Source organism: Bufo bufo, chromosome 3, assembly GCF_905171765.1.
Source record: "Bufo bufo chromosome 3, aBufBuf1.1, whole genome shotgun sequence".
Classification (NCBI taxonomy): Eukaryota; Metazoa; Chordata; class Amphibia; order Anura; family Bufonidae; genus Bufo; species Bufo bufo.
The window spans coordinates 32,670,787-32,687,961 of NC_053391.1; the positions used below are offsets into that span (position 1 = coordinate 32,670,787).

Sequence of the window (17,175 nt, forward strand, 5' to 3'; positions counted from 1 at the left end):
TTCACTCCTCCATTCTCTAAATTTGCCAATATACAAACCTTTGTAAATTTGGTCACTGAAGACTTAAAAATAAAAGCTAAAAGAAGTGAAATGGGCAGTAATCTTACCCCTGGAGAGAGAATAGGGGAGAGAAGATTTAGTCATAAAACCCTCTGACAAAGGGGGGAAATGTTGTGCTCATGAACCAAGAAGACTACGTAGGTATGGTCAAGAGACTATTAAATGACAAGACTACATATAAAAAAACTAGAGCGAAACCCAACAGAAAAGTATAATAAAGAGCTAAAAAATATACTTACAGAGGCAAAAGAAAAAGAACTAATTACACAAGAAGAATTTGAGGTCCTCTATAGAGTACATCCAACTATCGCCACTTTTTATGCCCTACCAAAGGTTCATAAAAAGCGAGAACCCGTTCCAGGAAGACCAATCGTCTCAGGAAACAATAACATGTGTGAAGGCATTAGTGCCTATGTATTAGACCGTTTGTACAGACCCTTCCGTCCTATATGAAGGACACTAGTGACACTGTCACCAGGCTAAAGGATATTCATATAAATGATAATACGCTTGTAGCTAGCCTAGATGGAGAGGCATTACACACGAGCATACAACATGAACTAGGTATAAAAGCAGTGCAAACCTATCTTTACACTAAGGGCACTCAGTTTCACGAACACAACAATTTTGTTAGTAAACTCTTACGGTTTTTACTCACTCAATTTTTTTTTACATTTGATGGACAATTTTATTTACAGACGAATGGCACCGCGATGGGCACGGTTTGTGCACCAAGTTTCGCGAATTTATTTTTAGGGTGGTGGGAAGATAAATATGTATTCACAGAAGACAATACACAATGCACAGAGCACAGTTTATTTTGGAGTAGATACATAGATGATATTTAGATTTTTTGGGATAGCACTGAATATGATTTTTTTTCAGTTCACTAAAAGTCTCAATACTAATGACATAGGGCTATCCTTCACAGCTGAGATTCACAAAACTAGTCTTAACTTTCTCGACCTAAAAATAAACCTTGGACCCGGTGGCAGTGTCACAACAGAGGTATATAGGAAACCCACATCAACTAACAGCTTACTACATTGGGAGAGCTTTCACCCACGGCCTCTCAAGAAGGGTATTCCTGTTGGCCAATGTCTAAGAGCCAAACGGAACCGTACAAACGAATCAGCATTTGAGGATGAGAGCCGACTGCTCTATGAGAGGTTTTTGGCCAGAGGATACCCTAAAAGAGTACTACGCAAGGCGTACAATAGGGCAAAAGACATAGATAGAGAAAACCTTTTTCTGAGGACAAAATCAAGGGATGAAAAAACAATACGATGCACAGGGACCTAGGATTCACAACATCAAGGGATATATGGTATAATCAAACGACATTGGCAGATTTTGAGAGCAGATAATGATCTGAGAGAGGTGCTCCCTGAAAATCCATCAGTTACATATAGGAGGGGAAAGAACTTGAAAGAGATAATGGTACACGGCCATTTTCAGAGGAAAAAATGGTCGAAAACATGGCTGACAACAAAAGGATCATATCCCTGCGGAGGATGTATTTTCTGCGGGTATATGGTTCCAGTGATGGGAAGGTGTACACAATATGTGACTACACAAATTGTAGGACAGCAGGAGTCGTATACGCCGTACAATGGGAGTGCTCAAAAATATATGTTGGTAAAACAACACAAGAATTGAGAAGAAGAATTTCACAGCATTTTAGTGCTCTCAATACAAATGAAGCAACACCTTTGTCTGTACACATTAGGAAACATCATGGAGGAAGCCCCCTGGGATTGAAAATATGGGGGATACAAAAAGTCAAGGCGGGTCCCAGACAGGGCGATATTGATAGAAGGCTACAACAGGAGGAGACAAAATGGATTTACCGTTTGAAGTCTCTCCCCCAATAGGACTAAATGAAGGTTTTACCTTTAATAAATGAACCATGGCCATAATACTAATTTGATATTGGATAATATCCTTCTAATATTTTTAGACAGTAAATGATCACTGACATACATGATGAAATTAAAAGAGGATACTGATGAGGTGAGGGGAACCATCTGGCCCGAGATTTGAAAATAAAATAAATATATGTAGAACTAACATCATTACCATAAGATAACAGTGGACAGTCTCTTGAAGGTAACGATCTAGATTGAAAAGAAAATGAAAAAAAAAGAAGTAAATACACGATAGGGAAGTATATAACCAAATGATGCCATCTATAACTATAGCCCACTAGGAAATGGACGGAATACGGTGTAAGTATAGGAAGAAACAATCCAAATTGATGCGCCTGCGCAGAAGTACAGCATGTAGAAAGGAATATCGCAAGAAGGCGCGCAGGCGCCGACCTAGATGTGACGTGGATGGAGGCAGGAAAGTTTCTAAGATGCTGCGCATGCGTGAGGACACATGAAAGAGCAGAGCAATGTGTAAGTTGGCGCGCATGCGCCAAGTCGCGAAGTGAGGGTGGCGAGCATGCGCAGTTTGCCTCGAATGGTGGGGTGATACGGAGGAGGAGAGTGGGAGGAGCGGGGGTATGAGGTATGACTAGAGGGGTGGAGCCAGAGAAGCGCTGGCCTGTTAGAGTAGAGAGGTGTTTGCTGGGTGGCAACATTTGGATACTTCTACCTATCGGAGCTGAAGTTGTGAGAAGGACAGTGGGATAGTCTATGAATGTAAGAAATGATTGGATACACATAAGACACCATGAGACACCGAGGCATTAAATGATGCCTCCCGGCCCCAACACACATACCTGCACCATCCCCTGAAGACGCTGGTTTTCCAGGAGATTTATGTGTGTTTAGAACAGTGAAGAAGCAGAGAAGGGACTCCTTGAGAGGAGGAATTACCAGCTAGCACAGGCATACAGTGACTGTAGGGATACAGGCCATAGACCACAGCCGTAGTGACTAGCTAGCACAGCCATACAGTGACTGTAGGAATACAGGCCATAGACCACAGCCGTAGTGACTAGCTAGCACAGCCATACAGTGACTGTAGGGATACAGGCCATAGACCACAGCCGTAGTGACTAGCTAGCACAGCCATACAGTGACTGTAGGAATACAGGCCATAGACCACAGCCGTAGTGACTAGCTAGCACAGCGATACAGTGACTGTAGGAATACAGGCCATAGACCACAGCCGTAGTGACCAGCTAGCACAGCCATACAGTGACTGTAGGGATACAGGCCATAGACCACAGCCGTAGTGACTAGCTAGCACAGCCATACAGTGACTGTAGGAATACAGGCCATAGACCACAGCCGTAGTGACTAGCTAGCACAGCCATACAGTGACTGTAGGAATACAGGCCATAGACCACAGCCGTAGTGACTAGCTAGCACAGCCATACAGTGACTGTAGGAATACAGGCCATAGACCACAGCCGTAGTGACTAGCTAGCACAGCCATACAGTGACTGTAGGAATACAGGCCATAGACCACAGCCGTAGTGACTAGCTAGCACAGCGATACAGTGACTGTAGGAATACAGGCCATAGACCACAGCCGTAGTGACTAGCTAGCACAGCCATACAGTGACTGTAGGAATACAGGCCATAGACCACAGCCGTAGTGACTAGCTAGCACAGCCATACAGTGACTGTAGGAATACAGGCCATAGACCACAGCCGTAGTGACTAGCTAGCACAGCCATACAGTGACTGTAGGAATACAGGCCATAGACCACAGCCGTAGTGACTAGCTAGCACAGCCATACAGTGACTGTAGGAATACAGGCCATAGACCACAGCCGTAGTGACTAGCTAGCACAGCGATACAGTGACTGTAGGAATACAGGCCATAGACCACAGCCGTAGTGACTAGCTAGCACAGCCATACAGTGACTGTAGGAATACAGGCCATAGACCACAGCCGTAGTGACCAGCTAGCACAGCGATACAGTGACTGTAGGAATACAGGCCATAGACCACAGCCGTAGTGACTAGCTAGCACAGCCATACAGTGACTGTAGGAATACAGGCAATAGACCACAGCCGTAGTGACTAGCTAGCACAGCCATACAGTGACTGTAGGAATACAGGCCATAGACCACAGCCGTAGTGACTAGGTAGCACAGCCATACAGTGACTGTAGGAATACAGGCCATAGACCACAGCCGTAGTGACTAGCTAGCACAGCCATACAGTGACTGTAGGAATACAGGCCATAGACCACAGCCGTAGTGACTAGCTAGCACAGCCATACAGTGACTGTAGGAATACAGGCCATAGACCACAGCCGCAGTAACCCTTTCCAGTATTATTGTTAAAGTATTTTAATAAAGAGATCTGAATAAAAGTGAAGTTTCAGATATCAGTAGCACATGAAAAAAGACGCTTGAAAATCACCGCTCATCTGCACAGCCTCATTGGAGTGAATAGGTTCGGATTCAGTGCGGGTGCAATGCGTTCACCTCACGCATTGCACCCGCGCGGAATTCTCGCCCGTGTGAAAGGCGCCTAAAGGTTATGTATAGGGATGAGCGAACTTCATATTTTGAAGTTTGTGTGCGGAATGAATAACGGAATGTCTCTACAGGCATTCCGTGATAGAATTGCGTTATGGTCCGTGGTAACGGAGTCCATAACGCAATTCAGCATATACCACAACACGAACTTGCACACAAACTTCAAAATATGAAGCTCGCTCATCCCTAGTTATGTGCACCTTTGGGGGCAATTTTTTTATGATTGCACTGTACTCATTTTGAGCTAAAATATTTTCTTAAATTGGTCTTTATTAAAATATGGAGTCCTTTTTTCTGTACAGAGCCGACATGCTCCAGTAGCAGCCTTTGGATTTTGTCTTTTCCGTCACACCAGGAGCAGACGGACTCCTTATCTCTGACATTATTAACACTCGTTATATCTCACTTACTGATAAGAATGTGGCTTAAATAAGTGTTGATGACCTCTCAGTAGAGATGAGGTTTATTAGATGACCGGCACAAAGTGAAAAGTACCAGTCACACAGCTAGAAAAACTGTTAACCCTTTGTGACAGAACGGCTCAATATTTTTAATAAAGGCCAATTGAAAAAAAAATATGATTTTTTATTTTTTTTTGCCAAAAATGAGCAACATGCAATCATAAAATAATTCCCTCCAAAAGGTGTACGTGGCCTTTAAATTGGACCAAGGACATCTGCCTGGAGTCTGGCTGTCCTCCCACACTGTAGGATGTAGATTGGGGACAGTGTGATGATAATGACTATGTCAGTATTATAAATGAGAACACTGACTCCTGGCCCCGCGGCGCTTCTGGAATCTCTATTTTCTGGAGCCGCACGGATATTGCTTTACGGTCACTCTGAACCAGATGGAGGGAGCTGCCGACTGTGAGCCTGACGAGGCCGGGGACCTGCTGTATCACCTCATCAGATCCAGGGGGACAACCCTTCTCTCATTACATATTTATTCCTGGTAACAGTATGACTACATCACATGACTATGACATCAGCGTTAGTCCTGGTAGAACTACCTATAATCTATAAATCAGTAAGACTATGACATCACACTGTTTGGCTTATCAGTATGGCTATACTGATACCGGGAATAGCTGTGATGTCATACTGATACCGGGAATAGCTGTGATGTCATACTGATACCGGGAATAGCTGTGATGTCATAGTCATACTGATACCGGGAATAGCTGTGATGTCATACTGATACCGGGAATAGCTGTGATGCCATACTGATACCGGGAATAGCTGTGATGTCATAGTCATACTGATACCGGGAATAGCTGTGATGTCATAGTCATACTGATGCCGGGAATAGCTGTGATGTCATACTGATACCGAGAAATAGCTGTGATGTCATACTGATACCGGGAATAGCTGTGATGTCATACTGATACCGGGAATAGCTGTGATGTCATACTGATACCGGGAATAGCTGTGATGTCATACTGATACCGGGAATAGCTGTGATGTGATACTGGGAATAGCTGTGATGTCATAATGATACCAGGAATAGCTGTGATGTAATAATGATACCGGGAATAGCTGTGATGTCATAGTCATACTGATGCCGGGAATAGCTGTGATGTCATACTGATACCGGGAAATAGCTGTGATGTCATACTGATGCCAGGAATAGCTGTGATGTCATACTGATACCGGGAATAGCTGTGATGTCATAATGATACCAGGAATAGCTGTGATGTCATACTGATACCGGGAAATAGCTGCGATGTCATACTGATACCGGGAATAGCTGTGATGTCATACTGATGCCGGGAATAGCTGTGATGTCATACTGATACCAGGAATAGCTGTGATGTCATACTGATACCGGGAAATAGCTGTGATGTCATACTGATGCCAGGAATAGCTGTGATGTCATACTGATGCCAGAAATAGCTGTGATGTCATAATGATACCGGGAATAGTTGTGATGTCATACTGATGCCAGGAATAGCTGTGATGTCATACTGATACCGGGAAATAGCTGTGATGTCATACTGATACCGGGAATAGCTGTGATGTCATACTGATACCGGGAATAGCTGTGATGTCATACTGATGCCAGGAATAGCTGTGATGTCATACTGATGCCAGAAATAGCTGTGATGTCATACTGATACCGGGAATAGCTGTGATGTCATAATGATACCAGGAATAGCTGTGATGTCATACTGATACCGGGAATAGCTGTGATGTCACACTGATACCGGGAATAGCTGTGATGTCATACTGATACCGGGAAATAGCTGTGATGTCATACTGATGCCAGGAATAGCTGCGATGTCATAATGATACCGGGAATAGCTGTGATGTCATACTGATACTAGGAATAGCTGTGATGTCATACTGATACTAGGAATAGCTGTGATGTCATACTGATACTAGGAATAGCTGTGATGTCATACTGATACTAGGAATAGCTGTGATGTCATACTGATACTAGGAATAGCTGTGATGTCATACTGATGCCGGGAATAGCTGTGATGTCATAGTCATACTGATACTAGGAATAGCTGTGATGTCATACTGATGCCGGGAATAGCTGTGATGTCATCGTCATACTGATACTAGGAATAGCTGTGATGTCATACTGATGCCGGGAATAGCTGTGATGTCATACTGATGCCAGGAATAGCTGTGATGTCATACTGATACCGGGAATAGCTGTGATGTCATACTGATACCGGGAATAGCTGTGATGTCACAGTCACACTGATATCGGGAGTAGCTATGATGTCATACTGATACTAGGAATAGCTGTGATGTCATACTGATACTAGGAATAGCTGTGATGTCATACTGATGCCGGGAATAGCTGTGATGTCATAGTCATACTGATACTAGGAATAGCTGTGATGTCATACTGATGCCGGGAATAGCTGTGATGTCATCGTCATACTGATACTAGGAATAGCTGTGATGTCATACTGATGCCGGGAATAGCTGTGATGTCATACTGATGCCAGGAATAGCTGTGATGTCATACTGATACCGGGAATAGCTGTGATGTCATACTGATACCGGGAATAGCTGTGATGTCACAGTCACACTGATATCGGGAGTAGCTATGATGTCATACCGAGGCCAGGAATAGCTGTGATGTCACACTGATACCGGGAGTAGCTGTGATGTCATCGTCATACTGATACTAGGAATAGCTGTGATGTCATACTGATGCCGGGAATAGCTGTGATGTCATACTGATGCCAGGAATAGCTGTGATGTCATACTGATACCGGGAATAGCTGTGATGTCATACTGATACCGGGAATAGCTGTGATGTCACAGTCACACTGATATCGGGAGTAGCTATGATGTCATACTGATACTAGGAATAGCTGTGATGTCATACTGATACTAGGAATAGCTGTGATGTCATACTGATGCCGGGAATAGCTGTGATGTCATAGTCATACTGATACTAGGAATAGCTGTGATGTCATACTGATGCCGGGAATAGCTGTGATGTCATCGTCATACTGATACTAGGAATAGCTGTGATGTCATACTGATGCCGGGAATAGCTGTGATGTCATACTGATGCCAGGAATAGCTGTGATGTCATACTGATACCGGGAATAGCTGTGATGTCATACTGATACCGGGAATAGCTGTGATGTCACAGTCACACTGATATCGGGAGTAGCTATGATGTCATACCGAGGCCAGGAATAGCTGTGATGTCACACTGATACCGGGAGTAGCTGTGATGTCACAGTCACACTGATACCGGGAATATAACCCCCGGTCACTGCTCTTCATCAGCAGGGTTGTCGGTCGGCTCTAAACATTGATGTGTCAGGACTATCACAGGGAAGCGGGACTAAAGGGAATCCGCTCCAGTCCTCCCGGGTTGTAGGCGACGACTACCATTATGGCACATTCGTGTTTCATTTCCTCGCCATTTTCAAGAACTCTGCTTGCAGTCAGTGAATAAAAAACAGAAAACCTGTCCTGCTGAAGTCCTTCAGATATTAGAGTGAGGGTCGGGCACGGCAGCTCTACACCGGCTGGTGTCTCTATCCCAGAGCGCTGTAAGATTCCTCATCGCTTGCGTATTACTTGAGGAGGCCGCTGCGGACCTGCGATTTATGACGCGGCGCCTCCGATTCTCCGACTGCTTCATCAATTAGAAAGGATCCAGACAAGTCCTCTACCTCAGGATGTAATAAGTCCCAAAGTTTCCATTCACTGGCAGCAAGCAGAGATCTTGACATGGTGGAACTTTTAACAGAAAGCACCAGTTGCAGCAGTCATAGGTTTGCACAATATCCCAGCAGGGCCCGGCTGAGGGCACAGCGCACGCAGCCGACACGTCCGCCTCCGGAGCCGGCCTCTCACCAACTGTCATGGCCGCTGATGACAATAACAATCATCACTCTCCTCACAGCGGCTCCCAGTCCCGCCCCTTTCCCTTCTAACCACGCCCACAACTCCGCCGCCCACGACCGCCAGGGCCAATCAGAAGGCCGCGCACGTGACGAGCGCTCCATGCGATGACCTCATCTCTGGTGTGGGATGACGTCAAATTCAAGATGGATGGAATCACGGCGGCAGGAGAGCGCCGATGACATTTTGCGCACTGGAGGGTCGGGAACCGTTGCGGACAGCCATTCCCGGAGCCGCGGAGTAACGGTAAGTATGTCCAAGCCCCCCTCGAGCCGCTGTCACGAGGCCGCCGTCTCCCTGCTGACGTAACTCTGAGGTGTTTTCACCATCTTCCCGCTCCTTCTATCCTCTCTCCGAGCTGCCTGCGCTCCTCCCGCCTTCCTCTACCAGCCCTCAGCTTGCCTGCCTCCTTTTCCCCCACCGCACACCCTTCTGTTGATGGAACCGCTTTAGTGCGCGTGCGCAGCTCGGCTTCTGCCGTCAAAATGGCGGCCGCTGGCGCCTGCGCTCTGTGTCGAGCTGAAACGTTGGGACTTGTGGTAATACTGGAGCGGTCTCAGCGCATGCGGGCTGAGACCAGGCTGGTAGTTTCTTATTGGCCACGGGACCTCCTCTTGCTGTTCTGATTGGACGAGAAGCCCGGAACCGTTACGTTGGTCTCCGGCTGCGTGGCCATATTGGCGACGTCCTCTGCTTGCGTTCTTATTACATTTTGGCTTCAAGAAAATGGCGGGCGGCAGTTTGTTATTTATGTGTTTGAATGTGATGACGAGCTTCTGTGTAGTAGGAGGCGGAGAGGCCTGGGGTTTTCTGGACTGTTCTGTGTGATGGACAGAGCTCTTATGTATTTAAAGGGACAGCAGCACCAAAATATAGAATGGGCCTCAGCTTCTTTTTTTTTTCTTTTCTTTATAAAGCATGGTATTGTAATATATAACAATGCCCTGTTATTAAAAAAAAAAGTGAATTTTATTTATTTTTGTAACTATTTTTTAAAATAAATATCTTACAATAGATCCGCAAAAAAAAAAATAGGTGCAATACAGATGCCACACGGACGTCATCTGTATTTTTTGCGGACTGCAAAATACATGCGGTCATGTGCATGAACCCTAAGTGTGTATACAGAGATGGCTGTCAGTGATATCTGTACACAGGGAGGTGTTATCAGTGATAGCATTCTCTGTGTAAGTGTGTATACAGATATAGCTGTCAGTCAGTGATAGCTGTATACAGGGAGGTGTTATCAGTGATAGCATTCTCTGTGTAAGTGTGTGTACAGAGATGGCTGTCAGTCAGTGATATCTGTACACAGGGAGGTGTTATCAGTGATAGCATTTTCTGTGTAAATGTGTATACAGAGCTGTAAATCACTGATATATGTACACAGGGAGGTGTTATCTGTAATTGATAGCATTCTCTGTGTAAGTGTGTATACAGATAGCGGTCAGTGATGGCTGTATACAGGGAGGTGTTATCAGTGATTGATAGCATGCTCTGTGTAAGTGTGTATACAGATATAGCTGTCAATCAGTGATAACACCTCCCTGTGTACAGCTATCAGTGACTGACAGCTATATCTGTATACACACTTACACAGACAATGCTATCAATTACAGATAACACCTCCCTGTGTACATATATCAGTGATTTACAGCTCTGTATACACACTTACACAGAGAATGCTATCACTGATAACACCTCCCTGTGTACAGCTATCACTGACTGACAGCTTTATCTGTATACACACTTGCACAGAGCATGCTATCAATCACACATAACACCTCCCTGTATACAGCTATCAGTGATTGATATCATTCTCTGTGTAAATGTGTATGCAGAGCTGTAAATCATTGATATCTGTACACAAAGAGGTGTTATCAGTGATTGATAGCATTCTCTGTGTAAGTGTGTATACAGATAGCGGTCAGTGGACAATGAAATCAGACGTAGCAGAGATTTAAATGAATAAATTACAAGTTTTACTAAATCTTTTCCCATAAAACTACATATCTGTCTGCTCAGCTCCTCCTGCAGATTACACTGCATTTCGTGGTGACAGCTCCTCCTTAATGGCCAGCATCCTGCTGACAGGTTCCCTTTATGCATACTGTGTAGAAAGTTGCTGTGAAATGTACCGCCATAACCTTCTTAGTATTTCGGGTTGAGATGACTGATTATTGTTTTTCTTTCCTCCTAAGGTCGGTTTTGACAATGGATGGGATCCTACATTATATAAATCCGGCTCATGCAATCTCTTTGCTGAGCGCATTAAACGAAGAGCGTCTGAAAGGTCAACTCTGCGATGTTCTTCTGATTGTCGGGGACCAGAAATTTAGAGCACATAAAAATGTACTTGCCGCGAGCAGTGAATATTTCCACAGCCTCTTCATGGACAAAAACAACGAGTCCCAAAATGTCTTTCAGCTGGACTTCTGCGAAGCTGATGCATTTGACAACGTCTTGAACTACATTTACTCTTCCTCATTGTTTGCCGAGAAGGGAAGCCTCGCAGCTGTGCAAGAACTAGGCTATAGCCTGGGTATCAGCTTTCTGACAAACATCCTTTCCAAAACCCCTCAAGCACCATTTTCTTCATGTAAGAAGCCGGGATACCACGAAGACAACGACAATGGATCACAGAAAAGAAGTGTCATAGTCTGTCAAAAGGAGGCTCCGAGCAGAGACCTTGGTCATTTACACAATGACAAAAGCCATCCGTCAAGGCTATCTTCTTCTACTGGTAGAACAAGCTCGGGTAGACATCACATGCGGACATCTGATTCACTTTCCAGCTTCTTGGCTTCTGAACGGAAGTGGCACGGGGCCTCTAACTCAATTGAGCAAAGCGGTTGGTCGAAAAGAAAAGCCTTTTCGCATCAAACTACATTTGAAGATGATGACGATGGTAACGAAGACCACCCCTCCGCTTCCAGCTTGTCAAGGGGAGGTGTGTCGGAGTTGTTCAGCAAAAAAACGGTGCTACCCTCTCCCAGTCCAACAGAGTCTTCTTTTACATTGCCAAAAACCGAAAGGGAGAGCCCACAAATTAAAGAGGAAGACGATGATGACATGACCTATTATCAAGGCGTTTCAGCTGCTCCTGCCAACACATCGAGCCAACAGATCGATCGCAGCGGCCCTCTTGTTAAAAGTCTTCTAAGAAGATCACTCTCCATGGATAGTCCGGTTCCTGCTTACTCACAAGCTGCCGATTTTCATTCCAGTCATGAGACGACCTTTCTTAAAACGAGCACGAAGGAGCAAGTGCCCAGCGGAATGTCTCGTAGGAACATACTGAAAGCCAGAGTCAAAGAAAAAGCGGCAGAACTTATGAGACCCATTGCAACATACACGACAGCTACCGATACCTATCTTGAGGATGAGGTCCGCATCAAGACTGAACCTAGTAGCCCTGCTTCCGAACCTTCAGAGATCTTTCAAGTAACTATAGGGGATCAAGCACAAAGTAGGACTGTCAGTCCACAGGAGGAGGCCCCTGTAATCAAGGTTAATAAAAGAAAGTTTCCAGCTGATAAGAGGCTCCTGCCTAAAAGAATAAAAATGAAAGAGAGTCTACCAGAGCCAGAAGGTGCCAGAGCTGCGGATCATTTCTCAGATTCTGACGATAGCCACGAAATGAGCATTGCGTTACCAGAAATGCACCAAGACAAAAAATTCAAATGTAAACATTGCCTTAAGATTTTCCGATCAACCGCTGGGCTTAATCGTCACATGAACATGTACCACAACCCGGAGAAACCGTACTCTTGCGACATCTGCTTCAAAAGGTTCCACACGAACTTTAAAGTGTGGACACACTGTCAGACGCAGCACGGGATCGTGAAGAACCCGTCGCCCGCGTCGAGCACACAAGCTGTTTTAGATGAAAAATTCCAAAGGAAGTTAATAGACATTGTTAGAGAAAGGGAAATCAAAAAAGCACTTATCTACAAACTGAGAAGGGGCAAAGCGGGCTTTCCCGGATCGGCAAGTAGCCAAGCACAAGCCCTGAAACGAAACTTCAGATCAAGAACTAAATCTGCTTACACCTGCAACTATTGCGGGAAGTCTTACCGGTTTCTATCCCAGTTTAAGCAGCATTGCAAAATGCATCCAGGGGAGAAGTATCAGTATGGCAGCAAACACCTTAGGCCTAAAGCGCCATCGCCTCCAAAGAGTCCTGATGATAGTAAGGAGATATTTCGATGTAGGCACTGCAGATTAAAGTTGTCATCATTTATCGAGCAGGGAAACCATGAGCACCTGTGTCGAAACGCAACTCTCTGTCCATACTGTAGCCTTCGATTTGCTACTCCAGAACATAAAATTGAACATGACACAAAGTGTGAGTACAAGAAGCTTACATGTCTGGAGTGCATGAGGACATTTAAATCTTCTTTCAGTATTTGGCGTCACCAAGTGGAAGTTCACAACCAAAACACGATGGCCCCTACAGAAAATTTTTCGTTACCTATGCTTGACCACAATGGGGACATCAACAATACACCAAGGCTGCAGCCGGTATCTGAACCTAGTAAGGGGAACAGCTTTCTGACATCAAAGGATGACGGTGTATACAGTGACTCTTCAGAACATATGAACTTCGATTCAGAGGACTCCAACTGTCTCCCCGAAGATCTTAGCGTTTCTAAGCAATTTGAAGTTCAGATCAAGGAAGAACCTATAGATGAAATGGAAGATGGCTCCGAAGCTCTCTATGGCCACAAAGAAGACACGCCCAGCCCTGAACGTGGGGTCTGGTCGTGCGAAAAATGCGGCAAAATGTTTACAGTTCACAAGCAGCTGGAGCGTCATCAGGAACTATTGTGTTCAGTCAAACCTTTCATCTGTCACGTATGCAACAAAGCGTTCCGAACAAATTTTCGGCTTTGGAGTCACTTTCAGTCGCATATGGCACAGGGAGAAGAGTCTTCTTTCAAAGAACCAGAAGGTGCTGCTCCCGTGAGCTCCCCATCCCCATCGCCTCCACCACCACCGCCACCACCACCACCTCCTCCACCACCACCCCCAGCAACGCTTCCACCTCCTCCTCCACTGAAAATGCAACCCATAGAAGTAGAAAGACGCAAAGCCGTTCCAGAGAAGTCTAGTTCTACTGAAAAGATGTTTGCCCCCCAAGAATCGGATACTCTTTTCTACCATGCCCCACCTCTGTCGGCCATTACATTTAAGCGACAGTTCATGTGTAAACTGTGTCACCGGACCTTTAAAACCGCCTTCAGTTTATGGAGTCACGAGCAGACACACAACTGAATCTATGGTGCTAGACTAAAGTAATGCATACATGTTTGGGGGTGGGGAGGGCTAACCATTCCTGGCCAAAATAAGACTCTAGGTATCAGTCACTATTATTAGTGCTCCTAAAGGACTTTAAACTGTGACCCCGTAACATGGCTTGAAGTCCATCAATAAACCTTTGATCCCCATTTGACTTGGATACCCTTTCCCATCTGCATGTAATCCACCGCAGACCACGATTTCGACGTTGTGGGAGCATCTCCTTGGATCTGTAACAAGACTGAATCTTTCGATGAACTGGTTTGTGGACTATGACCCAGTCTATCCTTTAGCAATAATGAATACGAGAACCTCAAGTTCAGACGGGACGAGCTTCGTAAGAAGAGGCAGCAGGTTGATGTTGTGCTACGTAGGTTAGCAGTGATAGATCGTAGCTTAGCGTGGCTGAACCTTAGACCATTGTAACTGACCAATACAATGATGGCGCTTCTTTTGTAGTCGGCCTTTGTGATCAAGAAACAAAGGTTTTTCTTTTACTGTAATTTCTTTGTATGAGAAGACCTCTGCATTTGACAGCGCTGGTTTTTATTTTGTTTCCGTAGCTGAAATGCCACTTTTGGCAGGAGTTTCATGGTTTTTCTTTTCAGACATAAGTCGCCTTTTGTAGTTTTCTCCGTAGCACAATCTACAGTTCCTAACCCAGGACTTCTCACTGTTCTATGATCAGGTCCAATATCTTACCATGTGTGTGCGGTTTACTGCTTTTTGTTCAGTGGAAGAAGTTTCAGAACTGGAAATCTCTGTAAAGTGAGTTGTCGAAAACAAAATACACCAAGCACAACTTAAAGTTTCTCTCTCTCTCTCCGACTTTAACTGGGTTCGGGTAAATTGTATACATATTTCTTCAGAAGGTCGGAAGTGGGATGGTTGTGTGAAAAGTAAGAGGCCACAAATGTATTTGTTCTAAGAGTCGTACGTGAAATTCAGAAGTCGAAAACCTTCCAGTTTAGATACAGATGAAAAAAAAAACACGGACCCTTATTGCAAAATTACATCCCAGTTGTGCAAGTAAGTGCAGTGCAGTGCAGTTTGGTCACCTGAAACCATCTACTGCCACCTATATTGTGTCCTAAAATCACAACAGACTGGCTCATGCACACGACTGTGTGGTTTTGGCCAAAAAAATGCGGATCGGATGTGGACCCATTCATTTCAAAGGGGCCTCAAAAAAGCATCCGTATGTCTCTTCCGCGGCCCAGCATAAAAATAGATGAGCTATTCTTGTCCGTTTTGCAGACAATAACAGGCCGTTCTAAAGGGGGCAGAATGTACCATTCTGCAAAATGCGGAACACACATGGGTTAGTATCCCTGTTTTGCGGACCACAAAAATGGCTACTGCAGAGTGCATGAGCCCGTAGCGCCAGGTCTGGTTCTGTTCTCAAATTACGAAAAGGGAGATGTCCCTGCACACACAGCTTATTACTAAGGCCTCTTTCACACATCCGTGTCCATGATAACATCTGTGACAAGACGGCCAGTGGTTCATTCGTGAAGGATACGTGTTTGGGCCGTGTGTCTGTTTTTTTGCCATCAGTATTCCACGGACACTGCTAGGCTGAAAATTAATTTCCAGAGCATCTCCTACCAATGGTCCTTGAAAACCACTGGCCAAACGTGGAGGGCATCACGAACCCATAGACTATAATGTGTGTGAGGGATTCATAATCATGGAAATAGGGTATGCTTCAGTGATGTCACCACAGTCCATGGGAAACCACTGTTCAGTGAGTAGTATACACATTAAAGTCAAGGGATGGGTGGAGACCACAGCACACCTCCACGATTCACTGACGTGTGAAAGAGGCCTAACACTTCATTCAGAACTAAAATGGACATTTATACGCAGAGACACTATTTCGAGTGGCCGTTCATGTATCTGGCGAATTTAAATTTGCATGGACGTTGCCTTCAAACCGTCAGTAGATTAAAGGGGTTGTAGGAGATAAGATGTGGGGTTTGTCCCTCAATCATAAGCAGGACCACTCTTGGGCATACGTATTGCAGCATTCACTTGATTTGGAGTGGGCTGCTGTACCAGAAACGGCCTATAGTCAAGAGTGGCGCTGTTTCTGGGTAATACAGCCCCTTTCATAAGATAGCTCAGGCTTTATGTAAGGAAGGGTGCAGTGTGGTTGGGATGCTGTAGCAGAAAGGGGGCAGCATCACATAAATCCACGTTGGCCTGGATAAGGCCTCTTGCACACGACCGTATAGCTTTTTCAGTATTTTGCGGTCTGCAAAAAACGGATCCGCAGAAAATATGGATGACATCCGTGTGCATTCCTTTTTTTGCAGAATGGAACAGCTGGCCTCTAATAGAACAGTACTATCCTTGTCCGTTATGCGGACAATAATAGGACATGTTCTATCTTTAAACGGAAGGCATACGGAGTACCTTCCATTTTCTTTGCGGATCCATTGAAATGAATGGTTCCGTATACAGAACGCAAAAAACAGAAACAGAAAAAAGAGGCCTAACAGAAATTATCTATGGCTCCATTTTTATTTGGAGCTAACAGTTGATTTTTCATCCTCTGACAAAAACCTCAGTATACCAGTAAGGCTTCATGCACACGACCGTATCTGTTTTGTGGTCCGTAAATCGCAGATCTGCAAAACATGGATACCGGTTGCGTGCACCCCGCATTCTCCCCTTCCACAGGTCCCGCACTGTGTTTAAAAATACCTTTTCTTGTTCGCAAAACGGTCATGAATGGGACATGTTTTTAATTTTTTTTTGTTGTTTGTGGGCCCACAGAACGGACATAGATGCATACTTTGGCAGCCCCATTGAAATCTGCATGCGATGCACAAAAAAAAGCGCACCAAAAATACAGCCGTGTGCATGAGACCTTAGGCTACTTTCACACTAGCGTCGGGGCTCCGCTTGTGATCTCCGTTTGAAGGGGCTCACAAGCGGCCCCGAACGCATCCGTCCAGCTACCAATGCATTCTC

At 45.0% G+C, this 17,175-nt stretch overlaps 1 protein-coding gene across 1 annotated transcript; it reads left to right on the forward strand.

The window, feature by feature from the left end:
* The first annotated feature begins 8,777 nt into the window (after positions 1 to 8,777).
* ZBTB21 (zinc finger and BTB domain containing 21) lies at positions 8,778 to 15,334 on the forward strand. Its single transcript, XM_040423040.1, has 2 exons — positions 8,778 to 9,141; positions 11,097 to 15,334. Exon 2 carries the CDS (start codon positions 11,110 to 11,112, stop codon positions 14,170 to 14,172), a length of 3,063 nt encoding a protein of 1,020 aa, XP_040278974.1. The 5' UTR covers positions 8,778 to 9,141; positions 11,097 to 11,109; the 3' UTR covers positions 14,173 to 15,334.
* The last annotated feature ends 1,841 nt before the right edge of the window (positions 15,335 to 17,175 follow it).